The 17,675-nt window shown below is 39.0% G+C and overlaps 1 protein-coding gene across 1 annotated transcript; it reads left to right on the top strand.

Annotated features, from left to right (window-relative positions):
• Window positions 1–15,597: 15,597 nt before the first annotated feature.
• LOC138056127 (uncharacterized) lies at window positions 15,598–16,518 on the top strand. The gene has a single exon (XM_068901961.1). The coding sequence runs from the start codon at window positions 15,598–15,600 to the stop codon at window positions 16,516–16,518; it is 921 nt and encodes a 306-aa protein (XP_068758062.1).
• The last annotated feature ends 1,157 nt before the right edge of the window (window positions 16,519–17,675 follow it).

Below are 17,675 nucleotides of genomic sequence, written 5' to 3'. Positions count from 1 at the left end.
GAATTTCAGCTAATCTCCACCATCGAAGATCTAAAAAAAATAAAAAACAGCTTTTCTTTTACTTTTAAATGACTTACAAAGTCGTAAAGCGATCCACAATGACAAGATTCAAACAGACGTGAATTGCATATTCTCAAGTTACTTCTTTGTGCTACTACAAGGCAAGGATTATGTTTTTGCAAAAAGTTGGCCATAGTAGCACTAATCTTATATGTGAACAGACTTATTATAACTGATTAGAGTGAATGTGTCAAAGTGCTAGTTTTCTACCCCATAATTATGAGCCATGTGAGCGTTTGCCCTACTAATGGAAATGGGCCCACACAAGGACAGAGACAAACTCTGATCAGGGTGGGAATTGAACATCTTCAGTTCCCACAGTCTGCTCCTGTCTGACCTTGTAGCTCAGTCGGTAGAGCAGCAGTGATCTAACCCGAAGGTCCAGGGTTCAATTCCCACCCTGGTCAGAGTTGTTCCCTGTCCTTGTGTGGGCCCATTTCCATTAGTTGGGCTAACGCTCACATGGTTCATATGGGGTAGAAAACTAGCACTTCACATTTCACTCTAATCAGTTAAGTCTACTCTTTGTGCTGTTTCTGTTGTACAATTCCTGATAATGACACAAGAACATTGCAAACCAGCATTTACAAAAGAGATGATTTGAGACACTACAAATGTGAATTTTTTTTTGTAGAGTGTATGCCCATGACATCACTATGGATGTTTCAATTAATCATCTAGGATTCAAACTAATTAAGGACAGTGCCTTCTATTGTTATTGCACATACATTCTGCGCATCTCGAGATTCTCAGGTTTCCCATCGGTGATGCTTACTAATACAGGGATATTTTTGCGCGGTTTAACACTTTGATGCTAAACCAACTCAAGAGCTGTTGAGTGATTTCCTTGTGTCTCCATTAAAAGCATGGCAACTGATCACACATGTGATAAAATACAAATCTCTTACCTTGGCTTTCATCCTCACTCAGTTGTACCTCGACTTTCTCGCATTTAGGAGCCTGGTGCTGCTCATCACTAAAAAATAATACAATGTAATAATAACACATTGCAGTTGTCAACTGGAATGCATGTGTGTGTTACATGTTCGTGAATATCGCAATGAACAGAAGCTGTCCCTTCCTATCAGAATTGTACAATAAAATAGTTTTAGAGGTTTCTAAATAATCTCTAGACATTATTTTACTCAAGGTGTACAGAAAAAAAATATGCTAGTGATCCAACGCTACATAATTCAGTCTAAAAGGATACTTTATAGGTCTTCAATTAGTATAAAATTAATGTTAATAGTTAATAATAATAAATAAATAAAATATTATTGTCAGTTAACTAGTTAAGTAAACGGGGCCACCAATCAATGGCATTATAACAGTCAAATGCAGGCATCTGATATTTTAATGTTAATAGTTAATAATAATAAATAAATAAAATATTATTATCAGTTAACTAGTTAAGTAAAATGAGGCCACCAATTAATGGCATTATACCAGTCAAATGCAGGCATCTGATATTTTCAGTTTGATTGCATAATATACATGTACAATGTACATCCATCACCTTACCTCAAGGCCCCTTCAAGCTCCTGACTTGCTTGCTTGGGAAGTCCAAAACCACCTCTAGGAGACCCTTTTCCTGAAAAACAATAATACTTATTATTGAACAACTTCAGGGAAAGGAAAAACATTTGTACCTTTGCCACATTAATAAAAGTAGAATCTTAAAGTGCTACTATGATCAAAAAGTCATTTTCTTTTTTTCCTCAGATTTTGAAAGCCTGTTTGCTTAAAACCCGACTGGCAAAATTTTGAGCTTTGATTTTTATCTAAAGGCTGTTTATTTTGAATGTAATGTTTGGATTTCACTGTTTGCCATTACTCACGTTCAAAACTGACCGATTGGACCTCAGAGGGTTGGATCTAGGAAAAAGTGACGCCATTGACTCACTAGCTTTAAATTTCAGCATGTAACAGGAACTCATTATATATGAAAAATACGAATTTAAAAATCTGAAAGCCCGAAACTCCCGTGCTGCACATTAATTCAGCCCTGTACACACGCTTGCATTCTTAAACCAATGAGTCTTTGACGTCATTTTCTCCTCGTCACAAAATGTTTATTCTGATCATCATGACCTTGAAGGGTAAGCGATCCGTTCTTTAGATAAAATTAAACAGTCTATAAGTTTGCGATTAGAGAAAGGAGAAAAAGGAACCAATTTGTCTTCTGAATATGGTGTTAGTAAGCAGCAGATAATTATCTGATATCTACAAGAACAAGGAAAAGATCATGAAGTTTGCAGACACATGATTAAATGTCACTTTTTTAATTTAATCTGTTTTTATTCCTCATTAATAATTTATTCATATTCTAGATTATCCAGACCCTCGATTATCCAGACTATTTCGTCTAGTCCCAACGAGTCCAGATAATCCAGGTTCGACTGTACTACCAAAAGAAATACATTGTAACTATAAACAGCAGGCACTGTAGTACTGTTTACCAAATCTTTACATTAAATCCTAGGAACAAACCTGTCTCCTCAGAATCCTGTCTCTCCATCTTAACATCCCCAAGGCTGAACCGCTTAGCCTGCCCATACAATGTCAGAGCAGATTTCACATTTTGTGCTGTCTCATCAAGACTCAAGGATTTATTTTCGCGCCAGTTCTCATTTTGTGACCTGTTTTTCGGAGACCCTGAGAAACTATAACTTTTTCTCTCTCTCCAGTTTTCAACTGAAGTAGTATTGTTAGTGTGGCTTGTGCACTCTCCTAAAGCTGAAGTTGGTGTTCTTCTCCAATTATCTGTACAAGAAACACCAAGGTTCTTGTCAGAACTACATGAACTGTTCATACCACCTACTTCAGCAACTGCCTCGGTTGCATCAGCATCAGCCAATCCTGATATAGCCTCAATGGAATTTGCTTTCATCTTAAAATCACCATCAGTGTGATTGATATCTAATGAGGTTTCCACTTTCAGTGGCTGAAAGGTGTTTATTGATGATTCAACAGAGACATGAATTACACTGCTGTCTGACAATAATGCTGTCCTTGGTTCATGGCTTTCACTATAAACTGAGGATGAAGATGAGTCACTCTTAAATGGACGCCTTGGTTTGGTGAAGTCACCCCTGAACATTGCTGGCCTCCCCCTTCCCGGCACTAGTTTGCTTGGAAAAACTTCATCAGAATTATCGGAAGAGCATGGAGAGGATGCACGTTTTTCGATACTGTCATTCAATTCTTGACAAACATTTATCAAGGTACATTCCTCTACTCCCTCCACACAAGGCTGTGTTTTTGTTTCTATCATTCCCTTAATAGACCTTTGGCTGTTTGCAGAAGCTTCCTCTCTTGTCTTCATTTCAAGCTGAATGCAATCCTCATTTTTCAAATCCTTGTTCTTAAAGTCCTTGTTAATCCTGTTGGAACTTGCCACTGGTTCTGCAGAAAGTTCAATACGATGTACAGATGGACCTGATCGGTGATCAACCATTAAAATCCTCTCTTCAGCAACTATATCTCTACACACAATAGGCTCGTGCAAGTTCTCGCAGGACTGTCTTAGTTCATCCTCACTTATCCTAAGTACTGCCGCAGCTTTGCCGATACTTTGAACACTGCTTTCTTGAAAAGAATTTATCCTATTATAGCCATTCCTTCTTGTACAATCAGTAATGACCGCAACATTCTTTCCAGGCTGGTTCTTCAACTGTTTACAGAAAAACTGATGAGTCAGACGTTTTATAATTATTACTGTATTCTTTATTTATATTAACCCTTTGACGTCCAAAGCGGCCATACTTAGTATTTTACTCTGTCTAATGACAGACAATTTTACTCATCAATGGGGAACCCCTGGGAGTCAATGGGTTAATCACTCACTGTGCCCATTAACCCTTTGACGTCGAAACCGGCCTAAATCAGCCAGACTTAGTATTTTACTCTGTCTAACGCCAGACGATTTTACTCGTCAATGGGGAACCCCTGGGAGTCAATGGGTTAAACAATTTCACAAGTGTATAATACATGGATGGAGTTTTCCTACAATCTTCAGTCCAAGACGCAGTAAAAGTGACGTTTGTCCACACCCAAGGCCATAACTAGAACAACACTTTTACATCAAGGTCTATTTTTTAAATATCATAATTTAATTCATTATGGGTGTGATGGTAGTACACGCACATGTACTGGGTATTGGGTGGAGAAACCTTGGAAATTAAAGCAGCTGCATTGAACAATAAGGCCTGCTAAATGCTTATCTACAGTATCACATGAATAATGTTAAATCCTGCCTCACCTTCTGGTAAACTGCCTTGTAATAACTCAAAGTTGGCTTAGAAACTTCCCATCCTGAAAAGCACAATTCCTGAATTTCAAGCAACCGAAACCTGGCATACTGCGAGATGTCACCAGAAATTAGCTTCCCATTGATCTTATGAAGTGTTCTTTCTGTATTGACTGGGCACTTCTCTTTAAGAGATTTACCACAGGCTTTGAGAACATCACACTGGGCATCACAAAAGGCTTCACTGCTCCACAAATCAGGGGCTGAAGGTCGACTATAAGGCCACAAGGCCCGTGCAATTTCTTCCATGTAACTTTTTACAGCGTCAAGGTGAGACTTAGGGAGGTTGCTCAGTCTGCTAAGATTGCACAGAAGACAGACAACATTTAGTTGCAGCATGTTGGGAACTTCAAGATGAGTTAATATCTTAAGTAACTGTTCGCATGACTTCTCTAATTCCGCCAGCAATAAGTGTGCAGTGTTACCATCTTGTTGAATGTTGCTGAGTTGGTAGAAGAATCCTGAGATCACCGGATCTGCAAATCTGTCCATCCAGCTGCAAGAACAGAACACTTTGAAAACCTCACTTGTATTATCACAGTGAAGCAACAATGACAAACAGTTGTCTTTTGTACTCTGCAAGTTGCCAGTGCCATTTGCTAGAGAATAAAGCTGTTGCTCTAGTTCAACCAGCCTGGGTTCACCACGGCAAAAATCAACTGCTTGCATTTCTGGAATGACGAGAGTAGATGAGGAATTTTGAGAAGTTCGTCTTGAGAGAACTCTGTGAACACTTGCTTCAGTTGCTAACTGTGATGTCAAAGCCATAGTAGCTCTCTCATGTAACCTGTGAGGAATTTGAATTATAGAAATCACTACAAGCACAGGTGCCCCAAGCTCAGGGTGAGGGATGGCCAACACAGCCAACAAAAATAGAAGGATTTGTAGGGGAAAAATTTTTCAATTAAAAACCTTACCTTATTGCCATTGTGGGTCGCTTCATTCCTGTGTGTTTTTTTTCCAGATTCAATGCGATTTGAGCCACTTCTAAATTCCTCAGTTGCCAATAGTATTACAAAACCCAAAGGCTGCACAATCCATTCTGGGAAGCTCATCAAATAAAGTCAAATATTCCTTAATAAAATGTTCCCATGGTTACAATTCCACATTACAATCAATTGACAAAGACAAACCACCAACAATGCAAAAGCAGCCTCACCAGCAACCTCAGGCAGTAGTTTGCTCACTCAAATGAAAGAAAAACCTTCCAAAAGATGGTACCAGTACTGTTAGACACATCAACCTTTGGAATCAATGGTGCTAGAGTGTTGTTTGTTAATGACACACTTTTTTATTCCCCTGGGTCCAGACATGACTGCATAGTCTCAGTCACAGTCATGACTCCATCGTTTTGACAAACTTCAAAAACACATTGAAAAGCATTGAAAGATGGCTTTGTGTTATCTCACTGGCGTCACTAAGTGAGTCCATCCACAAAATATTTATAGCTGCACAATTTCCTACAAGAACAAATTTTAAACCTTGAAGGCTTGATAAATAGTTACGATTGTGAACAGCATACAACATTAATGTCCTATTAAACTATAATAAAAACTGCAACCTTACACACTGTACCATGACTTCCATCAACTGTAAGAATTGAGATTTCTTTTCCTCCATTTGTATAATTCTTCTTTCATTCTCACTTGGCCTCTTGGCTTTCAAAGCCATCTTTCAACACTTTTCAAAGTGTTTTTGAAGTTTGTCAACACAAAGGAGGCATGACTGTGACTGAGACTACACTGTATGCAGTCATGTCGGACCCAGGGAAATACAAGAATGTCTCTTTGACAAACAGCGGTCTGGCACCGTTGATTCCAAAGGTTTATGTGTCCAACATTGCTTGTGTCACACCACCTTACAGAAGGTTTTCTATTCCGCTCAAGTGAACAAACCACCGCCTGTCTGGAGGTCGCTCACAAGGCTGCTACTGCAGGGTGGGTTAATTCTATTGTGGAATTGTAACCATGGGAACATTTGATCAAGGAATATTTTACTCCATTTGGTGGGTTCCCCAATATGGAGTGTGCAGCCTTGGGATTTCATAATACTGTTGGCAACCAAGAAATTGAAAAACGTTCAATTTCACACTGAATCTGAATAAAACACCACACAGGAATAAAGCAGCCCAAAACGGCAATAAGGCTTTTTTCACTGAAAATTTTTTCACCTGATCATCTTCTCAAGTCTTTTATCCAGATTCCCATTCAAATCCTTATAATTATTTTTGTCAGCCACGTTGGCTTTCCCTCATGCTGAGCTTGAGGTGACTGTGCTTTAATTAAGGTGACAACAAATGTTCTAAAATTACCATTGTTATGCCCCCAAGAACAAGCACACCACTTTTTGGCAAGACTACAAATCAACTCAGCTTCTATAGCCACCCTCATCTGTTTAGTACATAGTACACCTCACTACATTATTTCACCTCATCATACACTGTCTCATAAAAAACCTATCCTCACAGAAAGAATTGCTTTGTGTCTTGTGTCTTCTTAGCCATTATTATCATTAATTTGCTTCAATCATTGTCGAAGGTGATTGTGGAACCACTTTTTTGGGACCTACATTGTACAATGCACATTGCACATGTATCCTTTGAAACAGTAACTTGCAGATAAAAGGCTTCATTCAATGCCACATTTTGTTGCCACGCTTTCTATCCACATCACACACAATCTTATGCCCCAAAACCAGCTGCATGTCCCAGGCCTTCTCACCATTCTCACACTAGAAGTAAGTGTTAGAGTTATTGCCGCATGCCTACAGGAAATCGAAAGGTCTAGAGTAGTAGGTTTCTATAACGTTTTTTCTGGCCTAAGTTGGGGGAGAGATAACCATGGCAGTCTTTGGATACTGAATACTTGCCCACCGTCAAGAGTGATTTAAAATGATTTAGTTTTCTTCTTAAGTTTTGCATATGTTTTAACGTTTTTAGCCAAAAATCATGAAATGGTTTTAATACTTTGCACAAAGTATTAAAAACCAGCAGAAATGTGTGACTTTCCCAGGTATCCATGTTCATTTTTTGTCAAAGTTGTTACGGAGCAAGTACATTTTATGACATACATGTAATTGCCCGGACAAATTTTAGGTTGCCCGGGCAAAAATGCAAAAGTATAGAAAATGGTTGATAAAATCACTTGTAACTTGAGCATTTGCATTGTACTTTACACTCCCGTCAGAAATTACGAATTTTGACTCTGGAGTAATAGGTTATTTGCACTGTGAGAACCCGATTTACAGTGCTATATACCTGCCATGGCAAAACGTACTTGAATGTAACTTACAAAGTTACGATTCAAAGACCCAACGTTTCACTGCTTCTGTCTAGTGTCTTCACTTTTAAATGCTACCAAGATTTAAATGTATTTCCTGTTTGTAAGCAGCAGGTTCCGCTCCTTTTGTTTTCCTTTTTTGCTGTAGGTGGCAAAACACCTTGTTAATAACGCCACATTATCAGCTGAGACCGCAAGCTGCCCTTTGCTCTTTGCGAAACGACTTGCTGACAACCATGCCAGTGGTGAGATACATGAAAATTGAGCCCACAATTATTTCATGGAAAATACCACGTGGTCAAAGTTGACGCCCAAACTTGACATTTCAGTGCGGAGGGAAGCTGCATGTTTATTCCTTTTTTTCTGGAAGTCTCTATTGAACGAAAAGCGATCAGAACGAAAATACATTGTAAAAATTATTATTACAAAAGTTGCTGGCATTCATGAAAGGAAATTCACTTTGACGACCTTTGGAGTTATTATACTCGTCCGGACAGGTTTTTAGTTGTCTGGGACGACCCGACAACTGCAAATGTGTTTCACACTTTTTTCCACTTTTCTGTTATGTACATGTACCTTTTAGTTTCAACTCTGCAACACTGTTTCAAGTGTAATTTTTTCTTACATTTATAACAAATAAAAACATTTTATCACAGCCCCTTAACTGCCCCTAGAGGTTTGGAAGTGCCTACTGCAAAAACCTATCAATCACTGCTACAGCTGTGGCTATGTTGTAGTTCAATTTGCACTTTGGTACAATTTGTTTTTGAACTGGTACAATTTTAATTGTATTGGTGCAAAAACAGTGAAAATAGTTTAATGTTTGTTGAACACAAAGAACACACTTCATTGATAACAGCTGTTTGCCATTCATTTACTTAGTTCAAGAGGTTACTGATATAAGGTTTGCTGAGCATTCAGAGCAGGACAGAAATAGCAAGACTTGTTGGAAATACTTAACAGTCTGGTTTGACCAAGAATAACATGAGTGGTTTTAAGCACTAATTTACACAATTTAAGCCTAAACACTTGTTCTAGAATGGTTAGCTTTTATTTACAGTCATGATGTACTAAACATAATCATTAAGAATTTATTTTAAAGCCTGTTTATTTAGTGTACGTGGTGACAAGGGCTAAGGATTGCTTTTTGGCTTATCATCAAGTTACCGTCAGTGTACCAGTCCTGCTGTTGGTTTGGATTACGGTAGTTTTATCATGTTGTGTGTACAATTCACTTTGCAGACTATAACAGCAATACATGAATTATGTCACTGTTTCAATAAGACAAGAAATAAAGTGCAGAAATCTTACAATTTAATTTTGCTACTTGTCATTAAATTAATAAAATAGTATTTTGAGATTAGTGTCTTGTAGCCATTTGTTTTGTTTTTCCATATCAAGATATCTCAATGAGTATTATAGGGGAAACTTAGCACCAATCAGCAGTTTTTCACCTATAGCCCACTTGCTTTTTTGCATGCTGCTGTAAAAGAAGTTTTGGTGGAGAAATCTAGTTTCACATTAGTGGCAATACAAGGATAGAATCACGAGGGTGTGATCAGAGTGTTAACTTTGCCATACTCTGTCACAATTCTTACATATCCTTTCTCTTCAATTTCGATGATTTGACCCAATAGCATATTGGGGTGAAAAGGGTTGATCTTGTCTACTTTGTTTATTTTTATTGCCACCATGTCCGAAATCTTAAATTTCGGTTGTTTTTGTGCTTGCTTTTTTGTTTGCTGGTGATAGTCTTCTGCTGTTCGTGCAATGGACAATTCAATTCAATTCAATTCAATCAATTCAATTCAATTTTAATTTAAACTCACACAAACATTAATTTACAGTGTTGGACAAAGAAAAATAGAATATACATATGAATATTTACAAATTAAATATTGAAGAAGATACATAGTACTAATGAAATATTACAATTGTGATTAAGAAGTAAAATGTTAGGGGAAAAGAAGAAAGGATAAATGGTAAACAAAGAGTTTTAATACAAGGTTGATTGTGAAGAGTTTGGGACACCTAAATAGCTTATGAAACTAATCGAGTAGGTGCCCCAAAGGAACTAAATTTATCAGAGGGAATATAGACTGAGATAAATAGACAATTTATGTTAAAAGTATTTCTTTAAGATCTAATTATCCAATAATAACATATCAACTAAGAACTAATAATATTATTACGAACAACTTTACAGGTCGAACGCTTACTTCTGAATAGTTGTCATTCTCCCATTTACTTGTGATTTGATGTCCTCTATGTGCTGTTCTTTGGGGAGCAACTTCAGAATACCCAGCCACAGCTAACCACTATTGTTTCCCCTATGCGGCATCTTTTGAAGAATGAGAATAAAATAATACAATAGAGCCTATTCTTATTCAATGAAATGCGAATAAGTGGCGGGGTATTCAGAAGTTTAGCCCAGTTTTCCTTGGTGGTATGTCCATTTCTTTCTTTGCAATGTCTTTAGTTGTGACTAAGATAGTTTGCCTTCCGTTTCTCTCAAATCACTACTCGATTTTTCACTTCGAATTTTCAAGAATCCATTACTTCATTGTAAAATTGATCTTCGATAAACATGGTTAGTTGTGATGTACTTCGCTTCCGCTTTTGCTTAAAGTCATCTAATCCTTGATAAAATATTTCGTGTGATACACACTGCATTGTAGAGCTGTTTTCTTCCAACGAAACTTGTGAAGTCTAAATGTGAATAAATTGAAGTTTGGACCGAGAGTGGCCTGGGATGAATAATAAAATATTTGGACAGAGAGTAGCCTGGGATGAATATTAAAATCTTTAATTATAAATTATCATGGTAAGTTTGCATGATCTGCTTGTGTGGTCAAGTGGATTAGAGAGTGGACAACAGATCCAGAGGTAGGGAGTTCAAGTTCAAGTTCGGGTGAGTAAAGAAGAAAGGCTTGAGTATACTGTGTAAAGTCTGTCATAGAGGGAGTGGGCATAAGGGTATGCAAGGAGGGGGGCCACCTACAAAATAAGGGGGGATAGAACTGTGAAAGAAAGGGGGGTTGAATAGAGGTGAAGGGGCAGATGAGGGAGGGGTACGAAAGTAGGAGAAAAGAAAGAAATAACATGTTATTTTTTAGACCCCTAAAAACCACGCCCTGTTTTTTAACTACACCCCAAAAAAGGAAAATTTCTTTTCTAGACAGTTGATAAAAATAAACCAATTATAATTGTACCAGTTCAATATATTTTGTACCAGTTCAATACATTCTGTACCAGTTCAGAAAAAATTGTACCAAAGGAACAAATTGTACTACAACAGCTATACATGTAGCTGGACACTTTCTTACATAATTTCTTCTGTCCAGTTTATTTGAATGGAGGAAATACCTTCTCAAAGTTTTATGTTAGGTCTATTGTTGTACTCCTGCCCAGGAGTCAATGGGTTAAGCAACCCATGACATGACTTGAATGTTGGTTATGCACTCCTACAAATCTCTATCAAGGGGAAAAGTCTGTTATTTAGGATAGTACTATGTACTCGGGACAGAGATTTTTTCCTTTTCCGGTGGATAGAGCTATACACAATTTGAACAATGTATGCTTCCAGAAAATATCCATACCCCACCACAGAGGGAAATCGAAATTCTGAGGGGGGAGTGTGGCCAGAGGCCCATGAAATTCCAGAGCGGAAGGGGGGTTGGATGATTAAAATCACTTTCCAAGAAGTAAATTTTGAACTCAGTACCAATGTGGTAGATCATTTTTGAAGAAATAAAAGAGTTTATATCATTTGTGATTATTTTTTCACCTAAATAAGGTTTTCTTTCTTCCAAAGGCGTTACGTATGCAAATCCAACGGAATTAGGCCCCTGTTAGGCCAACAAAACTTGACTTGTCGCGTACGGAATATTGACCGCCATTACTCGTTACTAGTCTCGATAGAGACATGGCCGCGTAACAGATGTGATTACTAGCTACGTTTCTTCGATCTCCGCATTGCGTCAGTTGATCGCAAAACAGTACTTGTTGTGAAAGAGGCAGAAGGTATATAATGTAATGATTTCAGAATCTAGAGTTTATATTCTCCTTTTTATTTCCCCTTAATTTTGTGGTTGAAAGTTTGATGTGCTCGCAATCATTACGGCCGTTTTGAAAAACAAAATTGTAAGCTTGCACATCAAGGTAAACTGACAAATACAAATTCATCTCTTTCATTTTAAGATACATGTATATTGTGTAGTTAACATTGCTTCGTAGGTAGTGTTCTGTGTTCTAATTTGAGACCGCTCAATAAAATAAAATGAAAACCATTGCATAACCGCAATCAGCATCGTTCTTTACTTTCATAATCTTTTTTCGTGAAAATAAACTCTTTCTGTGGGGTTGAGGGGTCTTTTTCTTACTTTGTGGAAATTCCGGAGGGGTGGTGGGTCATCAGTTCCCTACAAATATGGAAAATCTAGGGAGGTGGGGGCGTTGGGTCCTAAGTGAAATTTCCTCCATGGTGGACAATGGATATTTTCTGGAACCACACAAAGATGATCTGATTTCTCTCAATTCATTTGTAAGGTCAGCTGTCCAGTTTTGCCAGCTCTTATCTGGAATATTGTTTTGACCTGGACCCTTTTCACCCAAATGCATAATTTACCATGGCAACCTAGCAAACTGCAACAAACCCACAACTCATAGCCAACTGAGGGTCAATCTTAAGGACGGTGCCTACTATTGTGATTGCGCATACGTTCTGCGCATCTTGAGATACTCGGATTTCCTATCGGTGATGCTTATTAATACAGGGATATTTTGCGCGGTTTAAAACTATCCGGAAAAAGTAGATCTTAGTAAGTACTCTTGGTATCCAAAAAGAAAATTGGGGGTAACCATGCAGTTTTCAGAGATAATTAAGTTTCTATTTGAGAAAGAACGCCATACATTGCTTTGTATTTTAATGCTTTTTACAAATATTATTCATGAATTATCTTTGAAAAATGCGTGGTTACCACCAATTTTCTTTTTGGATTTTAATAACCCTTGTTAAGATCTACCTTTTCTTGCATAATCACACACCAGGGCAAAAATATTGTTAATTAGTAGGAACCGTCCTTAATTAAACCACACACAAAAAAATCAGGTACAGGTGACACTTGACCTTTAGTTCGACACTATTTCGATTTCCGGTGTATCTGTTGCTTCCACAGGAAATGAAGGTTTGCATTAAGAGTAACTTTAAAAAATCGATTACAAAACTGCTAGGTAAACAAACACTTCTGAGCTTTGATGCAAACTCAAAGACGATTAGCTTACTGACTGCCATAGTACGTAAGGCCAGCGCCGCAAGGTTCTTGATTGCACAGGCTTTAGCTGGATATTTCAAACGACTCGTTTAAACAACCAAACGGAATACGATATGTAGTGACGATGTCAACAGACCATGCTACCAGATATTGATCCGGAGGCAAGCGACCCGAAAAGCAGCAAATTTAGTGTGTAATATGAAAAGGTGTGAAACTGAGATACTATGTGATCAAAGAAGATTGCGATCATCAAATATGCAGAGCATTTTCTTCTTTTCTCTTTTACGCACGTAAATTCAAGTTGAAAATTCTCGAAGAAAAAAAGGGTAGCGCAAAGTTGACCAATATAGACTGTTTCCTAAACAAGCTATCAGTTACAGGGAAGCGCGCAACCAAACCACTTACAAACACATGGCTTATGTTTGGGAAATGAACAAGCGATATTTTCAAGGCTTGCCGAGCGTTTGTTGAATTAAAGCCTTGAAACCATACCTCGTAAATTGAAGCCTTTGAATCCCAAGGGCGGTGTTCACTGAATTTATAGTGGCTCTTTAGTAGCTCGGTATCCAGCATAAATAGCCTTCTTTAATCAAGCGCCTCCTGCTGTAAAATAAAGACAACTTTCGCGCGTTGTGGGTAAAGTTACATACATACCCCGTTCCCATGAGTCCAAGCGGAAATTACGTGTGTTACACGACTGTGACAGAATTTCGGTGGGAAATAATTTTTTACTCTTCTGGGCCAATCATTTCCAACCTTTCATGGTTAAATAAAATACAATTCACTACACTAGGATTTTTACTAACTTAAAAACAATTGTCATGAGACTTAATTTTATATGCGAGGGAGCACAACATCAGGTATAGTCAGAAAACCTCCTTTTCAGCCGTTTTTAGTGTCGACACGCAACGCACCACACGCTCCTCCCCCGTGACATATATTTTTACTTACCTTCCTCTTGCCACCATGAATAAAAAAAGTCCTTTGACGCGTTCAAGCATGAAAAAAGACCAATTGGACCCCTCAGGATAGATCACGGTTTTGGAAACGCAAATCTTAATGGAGGATATGTAACATCAGGGGTAAGGTCTTGTGTTGATAAGATCTTCAATTTCAACGGGCGGAGCTGTAAGAGAAAACGCGGAGACATCTTATCATCAAAGCGCCCGACAAAGGTACCGAATTAGTTGTTTAACAAACCAGACATGGTTTCCGACAAGAAGCAACTGTTGACAACATTCTGAATAACTTAAAAGCAAACAAGCATTTCTTTTATTAGTATCAGTGATCCAAATGAAAAACTTCATCATGAATTTATTTGAAACTTAAAATTCGCAAAACTGTAAACTGCAAAGTTCTCCCTGCGTTCTAAAACGCAGATCACGGGACACAGGAAAGTGCACATGTCACTGTGCTTCAGAAATATTGAACAACGTCAAAAGCGTCTCCTCTCGCAATGTGAAAATCGGGCAAAAAAAGTAGGTTTTTTTCTATCATACAGTGTAGGGCCTTATTTATTTATTTATTTATTTGATCTTTATTTAACCACGGTAAAGTATAGTATGTAAACTACATTAACTATCTTACTCAATATCAAGAAATAAAAGCTGCTTTCCATGAATGCCGTGTTTAGAATAATGGCCTAGATAACGTCTTTACTCTGCTTTCCTTAGTTCTAATGGCAAACTGTTCCACAAAACTGCGCCACTATAGCTAAAGCTGTTTTTGTAGTAGTTTGTGCGCGGTTTCGGAACATTTACCTTATTCACGGTGTCTCTCAAACAATAACCAGAGTCGCGATGGACAAATTTCGAGCAGAGATACTCAGGTGCTAGTCCCTGTAGGGATTGAAATACCATTGTTGCTCTTTCAATTTGCCTTTGAGAGACTAGGGATTTCCATCCTAAGAGTTCAAATAAATTGTTGACATCAGCGTCATAGCCGTTAAAGTAGGTCAAGACACGGGCTGCTCTGTGTTGTAGTTTCTGCAGTTTCAACGGTCCTGCAAAGTTACTCCACCGTTTCCCCAAACAATATTGCAGTAGTTGAAATGAGGTTGTACTAGGGCCTGATAAATAGAATGTAAGGTCCCATAGGGGAAAAGATGCCTGATTCGCTTTATGGCCCCAATACCAGAAGCAATTTTCTTGGTTAATTTATCAATATGACTTCTCCAAGTAAGGTTATCATAAATAAGCACTCCTAGCGATTTAGCAGAAGTAACATGCTCAATAGGAGAGCCATTGATTGAAGGTCTAGGAGGAACTGTTAGAGTACACAGCCTCTGCCTTGACCCAATTAGCATAAATTCAGTTTTGGTCATATTAAGCGTGAGTTTATTCGCTATCAGCCAATTGCTAACATTTACTAAATCATCATTTAGACAAGATTGGATATTGTCAGCTCTGAAACCGGCGTAGGTTAGATGAGTATCATCGGCATACATCCTTGATTGACAATTTAAAAGGCATGCAATTTGGTAAATCATTAATATACAGTAAAAATAACAGCGGTCCTAAAGGCAGTCCTTAAAGAAGGTCATTACGAAATGGCTTTGCCATTTAGAGATCGTGAAGTCGCGGTGCCAAACAATCGGGTATAAGCTGAACAGCGAGCGCTCTGGCTGAAGCGGAATGTCCATGGTAACAAGGACCTGTATGCTGAATACAAGGTCTTTATGACTGAGATTCTAGAGAAGGGCTACGCCCGTAAAGTTCCCGCGCACACGCAAGGGTTAAACTATGTAAAGTGGTATATCCCGCACCACGGCATCTACCATCCTCGCAAGCCTGGTAAAATACGAGTCGTTTTCGACTGTTCCGCGAAGTTTCAAGGAAAGTCGCTCAACGATCTGTTGCTCAAGGGTCCAGATTTAACGAACACGTTGTTCGGTGTATTGATGAGGTTTCGCCAAGAAAGGATAGCAATCATGGCGGATATTGAAGCGATGTTTTACCAGGTTAGGGTAACCGAAGAAGACAGAACCTTTCTCCGTTTCCTGTGGTGGCCTGAGGGTAGCCTGGACGAAAATCTGGAAGAGTATCAGATGGTTGTGCATTTGTTTGAAGCAGCTTCCTCTCCAGCATGTTCCAACTTTGCCCTGCGAAAGACGGCAGAGGACAACAGGGATCACTTTCCAAGGGAAGTTGTAAGCTCGGTTAACAAGAACTTTTATGTAGGCGATTGCCTGAAATCTTTACCATCAACTGAAGAAGCTTTACAACATGCAAGTGATTTGAAATGTTTGCTGTCAAGAGGTGGATTTCGTCTGACCAAATGGGTTAGTAATAGTCGCAGAGTCCTTGATGTCATCCCTGAAGCTGAGCGTGCCAAAGAAGTAAAGAACTTGGACCTTAGTAAAGAAGATCTACCATTCGAAAGAGCCCTTGGAGTTCGATGGTGCATAGAAACGGATACTTTTGGGTTCAAGATAGACCTGAAACATAGCCAACCCACACCAAGAGGAATCCTTTCGGTTGTGAGTTCAGTTTATGATCCTCTAAGTCTCGTTGCACCGTTCGTGTTGCCAGCCAAACGCTTGCTTCAAGATTTATGCCGGGGGAAGCTAGGATGGGATGATGCGATCCCCTCTAAGTAAGAGGTTTCTTGGGAACGATGGTTGGCAGATTTACCCAAATTGTCTAAATTCTCTGGCGAACGCTGCCTGAAGCCAGATGGGTTTGGTGTCATTACGTCCAGTCAGCTACATCATTTTGCTGATGCATCTGAAATCGGTTATGGGTCAGTTAGTTATCTTCGTCTTGTCAATGCCCGCAATGAAGCCCATTGCTCTTTTCTCTGCGCGAAGTCACGTGTCTCTCCGTTGAAGATGATAACGATCCCTCGTCTGGAGTTGTCTGCAGCGGTAACAGCTGTTAAGCAAGACAGATTATTGAAGAGACAGTTGGAGATCTCAGTCAATGCAAGGTCAGTCTTCTGGACGGACAGTACCGCAGTTCTGCGCTACGTCAAGAATGAAACAAACCGGTACCACACCTTTGTTGCCAATAGGGTGGCGATTATTCGTGACGGGTCCCAGCCTAATCAGTGGTTTTATGTCAATGGCGATAATAAACCTGCTGATGACGCCTCGCGTGGTTTGCCGGCAGATATCTTCCTTCGTCAAAGTCGTTGATTAACGGGGCCGGCATTCCTTTGGAAGCATGATGGCATGTCGCCAACGCAAGATGAGCTATTTGGAGAGATTGCAAATAATGATCCTGAAGTGAAAAGAGAAGTTCCAGCCGGCGTGTCTTCTCTGAGCACTCCTAGAAGTCCATTATTTCAGTACACTAGCAGATGTTCCTCATGGTCTCTCCTAGTGAAAGTTGTTGCCTAGCTTTTCCGATACAGAGATAATCTCCTAAAGGCAAGTAAAGGAGACAAACCACCAAATGGCAGTCTTATGCTTATCACTCTTGAAGAAATCCAACGGGCAGAGGGAGAAATTCTCGAGCACGTCCAACGGCAATCCTTCCCGGAGGAAACGGCAAATCCTAAGAAGCAGGTTAAGAAGAGTAGTCGCCTTTACAAGCTCGATCCAATCTTTGTGAATGGTCTGAGTCAAAGAATCAGATTATTCTCCCGAAAGATGACCGCGTGAGCAGATTAATTATCGATCATTATCATAAGGCGTGTGGCCATTCTGGAAGAGAGGATGTTTTGTCCCTTATTCGCGAAAGATTTTGGATAACTCAGGGAAGTTTAGCCGTAAAGAGTGTTCTCGCAAAGTGCGTCATATGCCGACGTTCACAA

Source organism: Montipora capricornis, chromosome 1, assembly GCF_036669925.1.
Source record: "Montipora capricornis isolate CH-2021 chromosome 1, ASM3666992v2, whole genome shotgun sequence".
Taxonomy (NCBI): Eukaryota; Metazoa; Cnidaria; class Anthozoa; order Scleractinia; family Acroporidae; genus Montipora; species Montipora capricornis.
This window is presented reverse-complemented; position numbering and strand designations above follow the sequence as displayed.

Excerpts from the sequence above, each read along its gene's own strand:
- LOC138056127 (XM_068901961.1), top strand. The coding sequence starts at position 15,598 with ATGACTGAGATTCTAGAGAAGGGCTACGCCCGTAAAGTTCCCGCGCAC.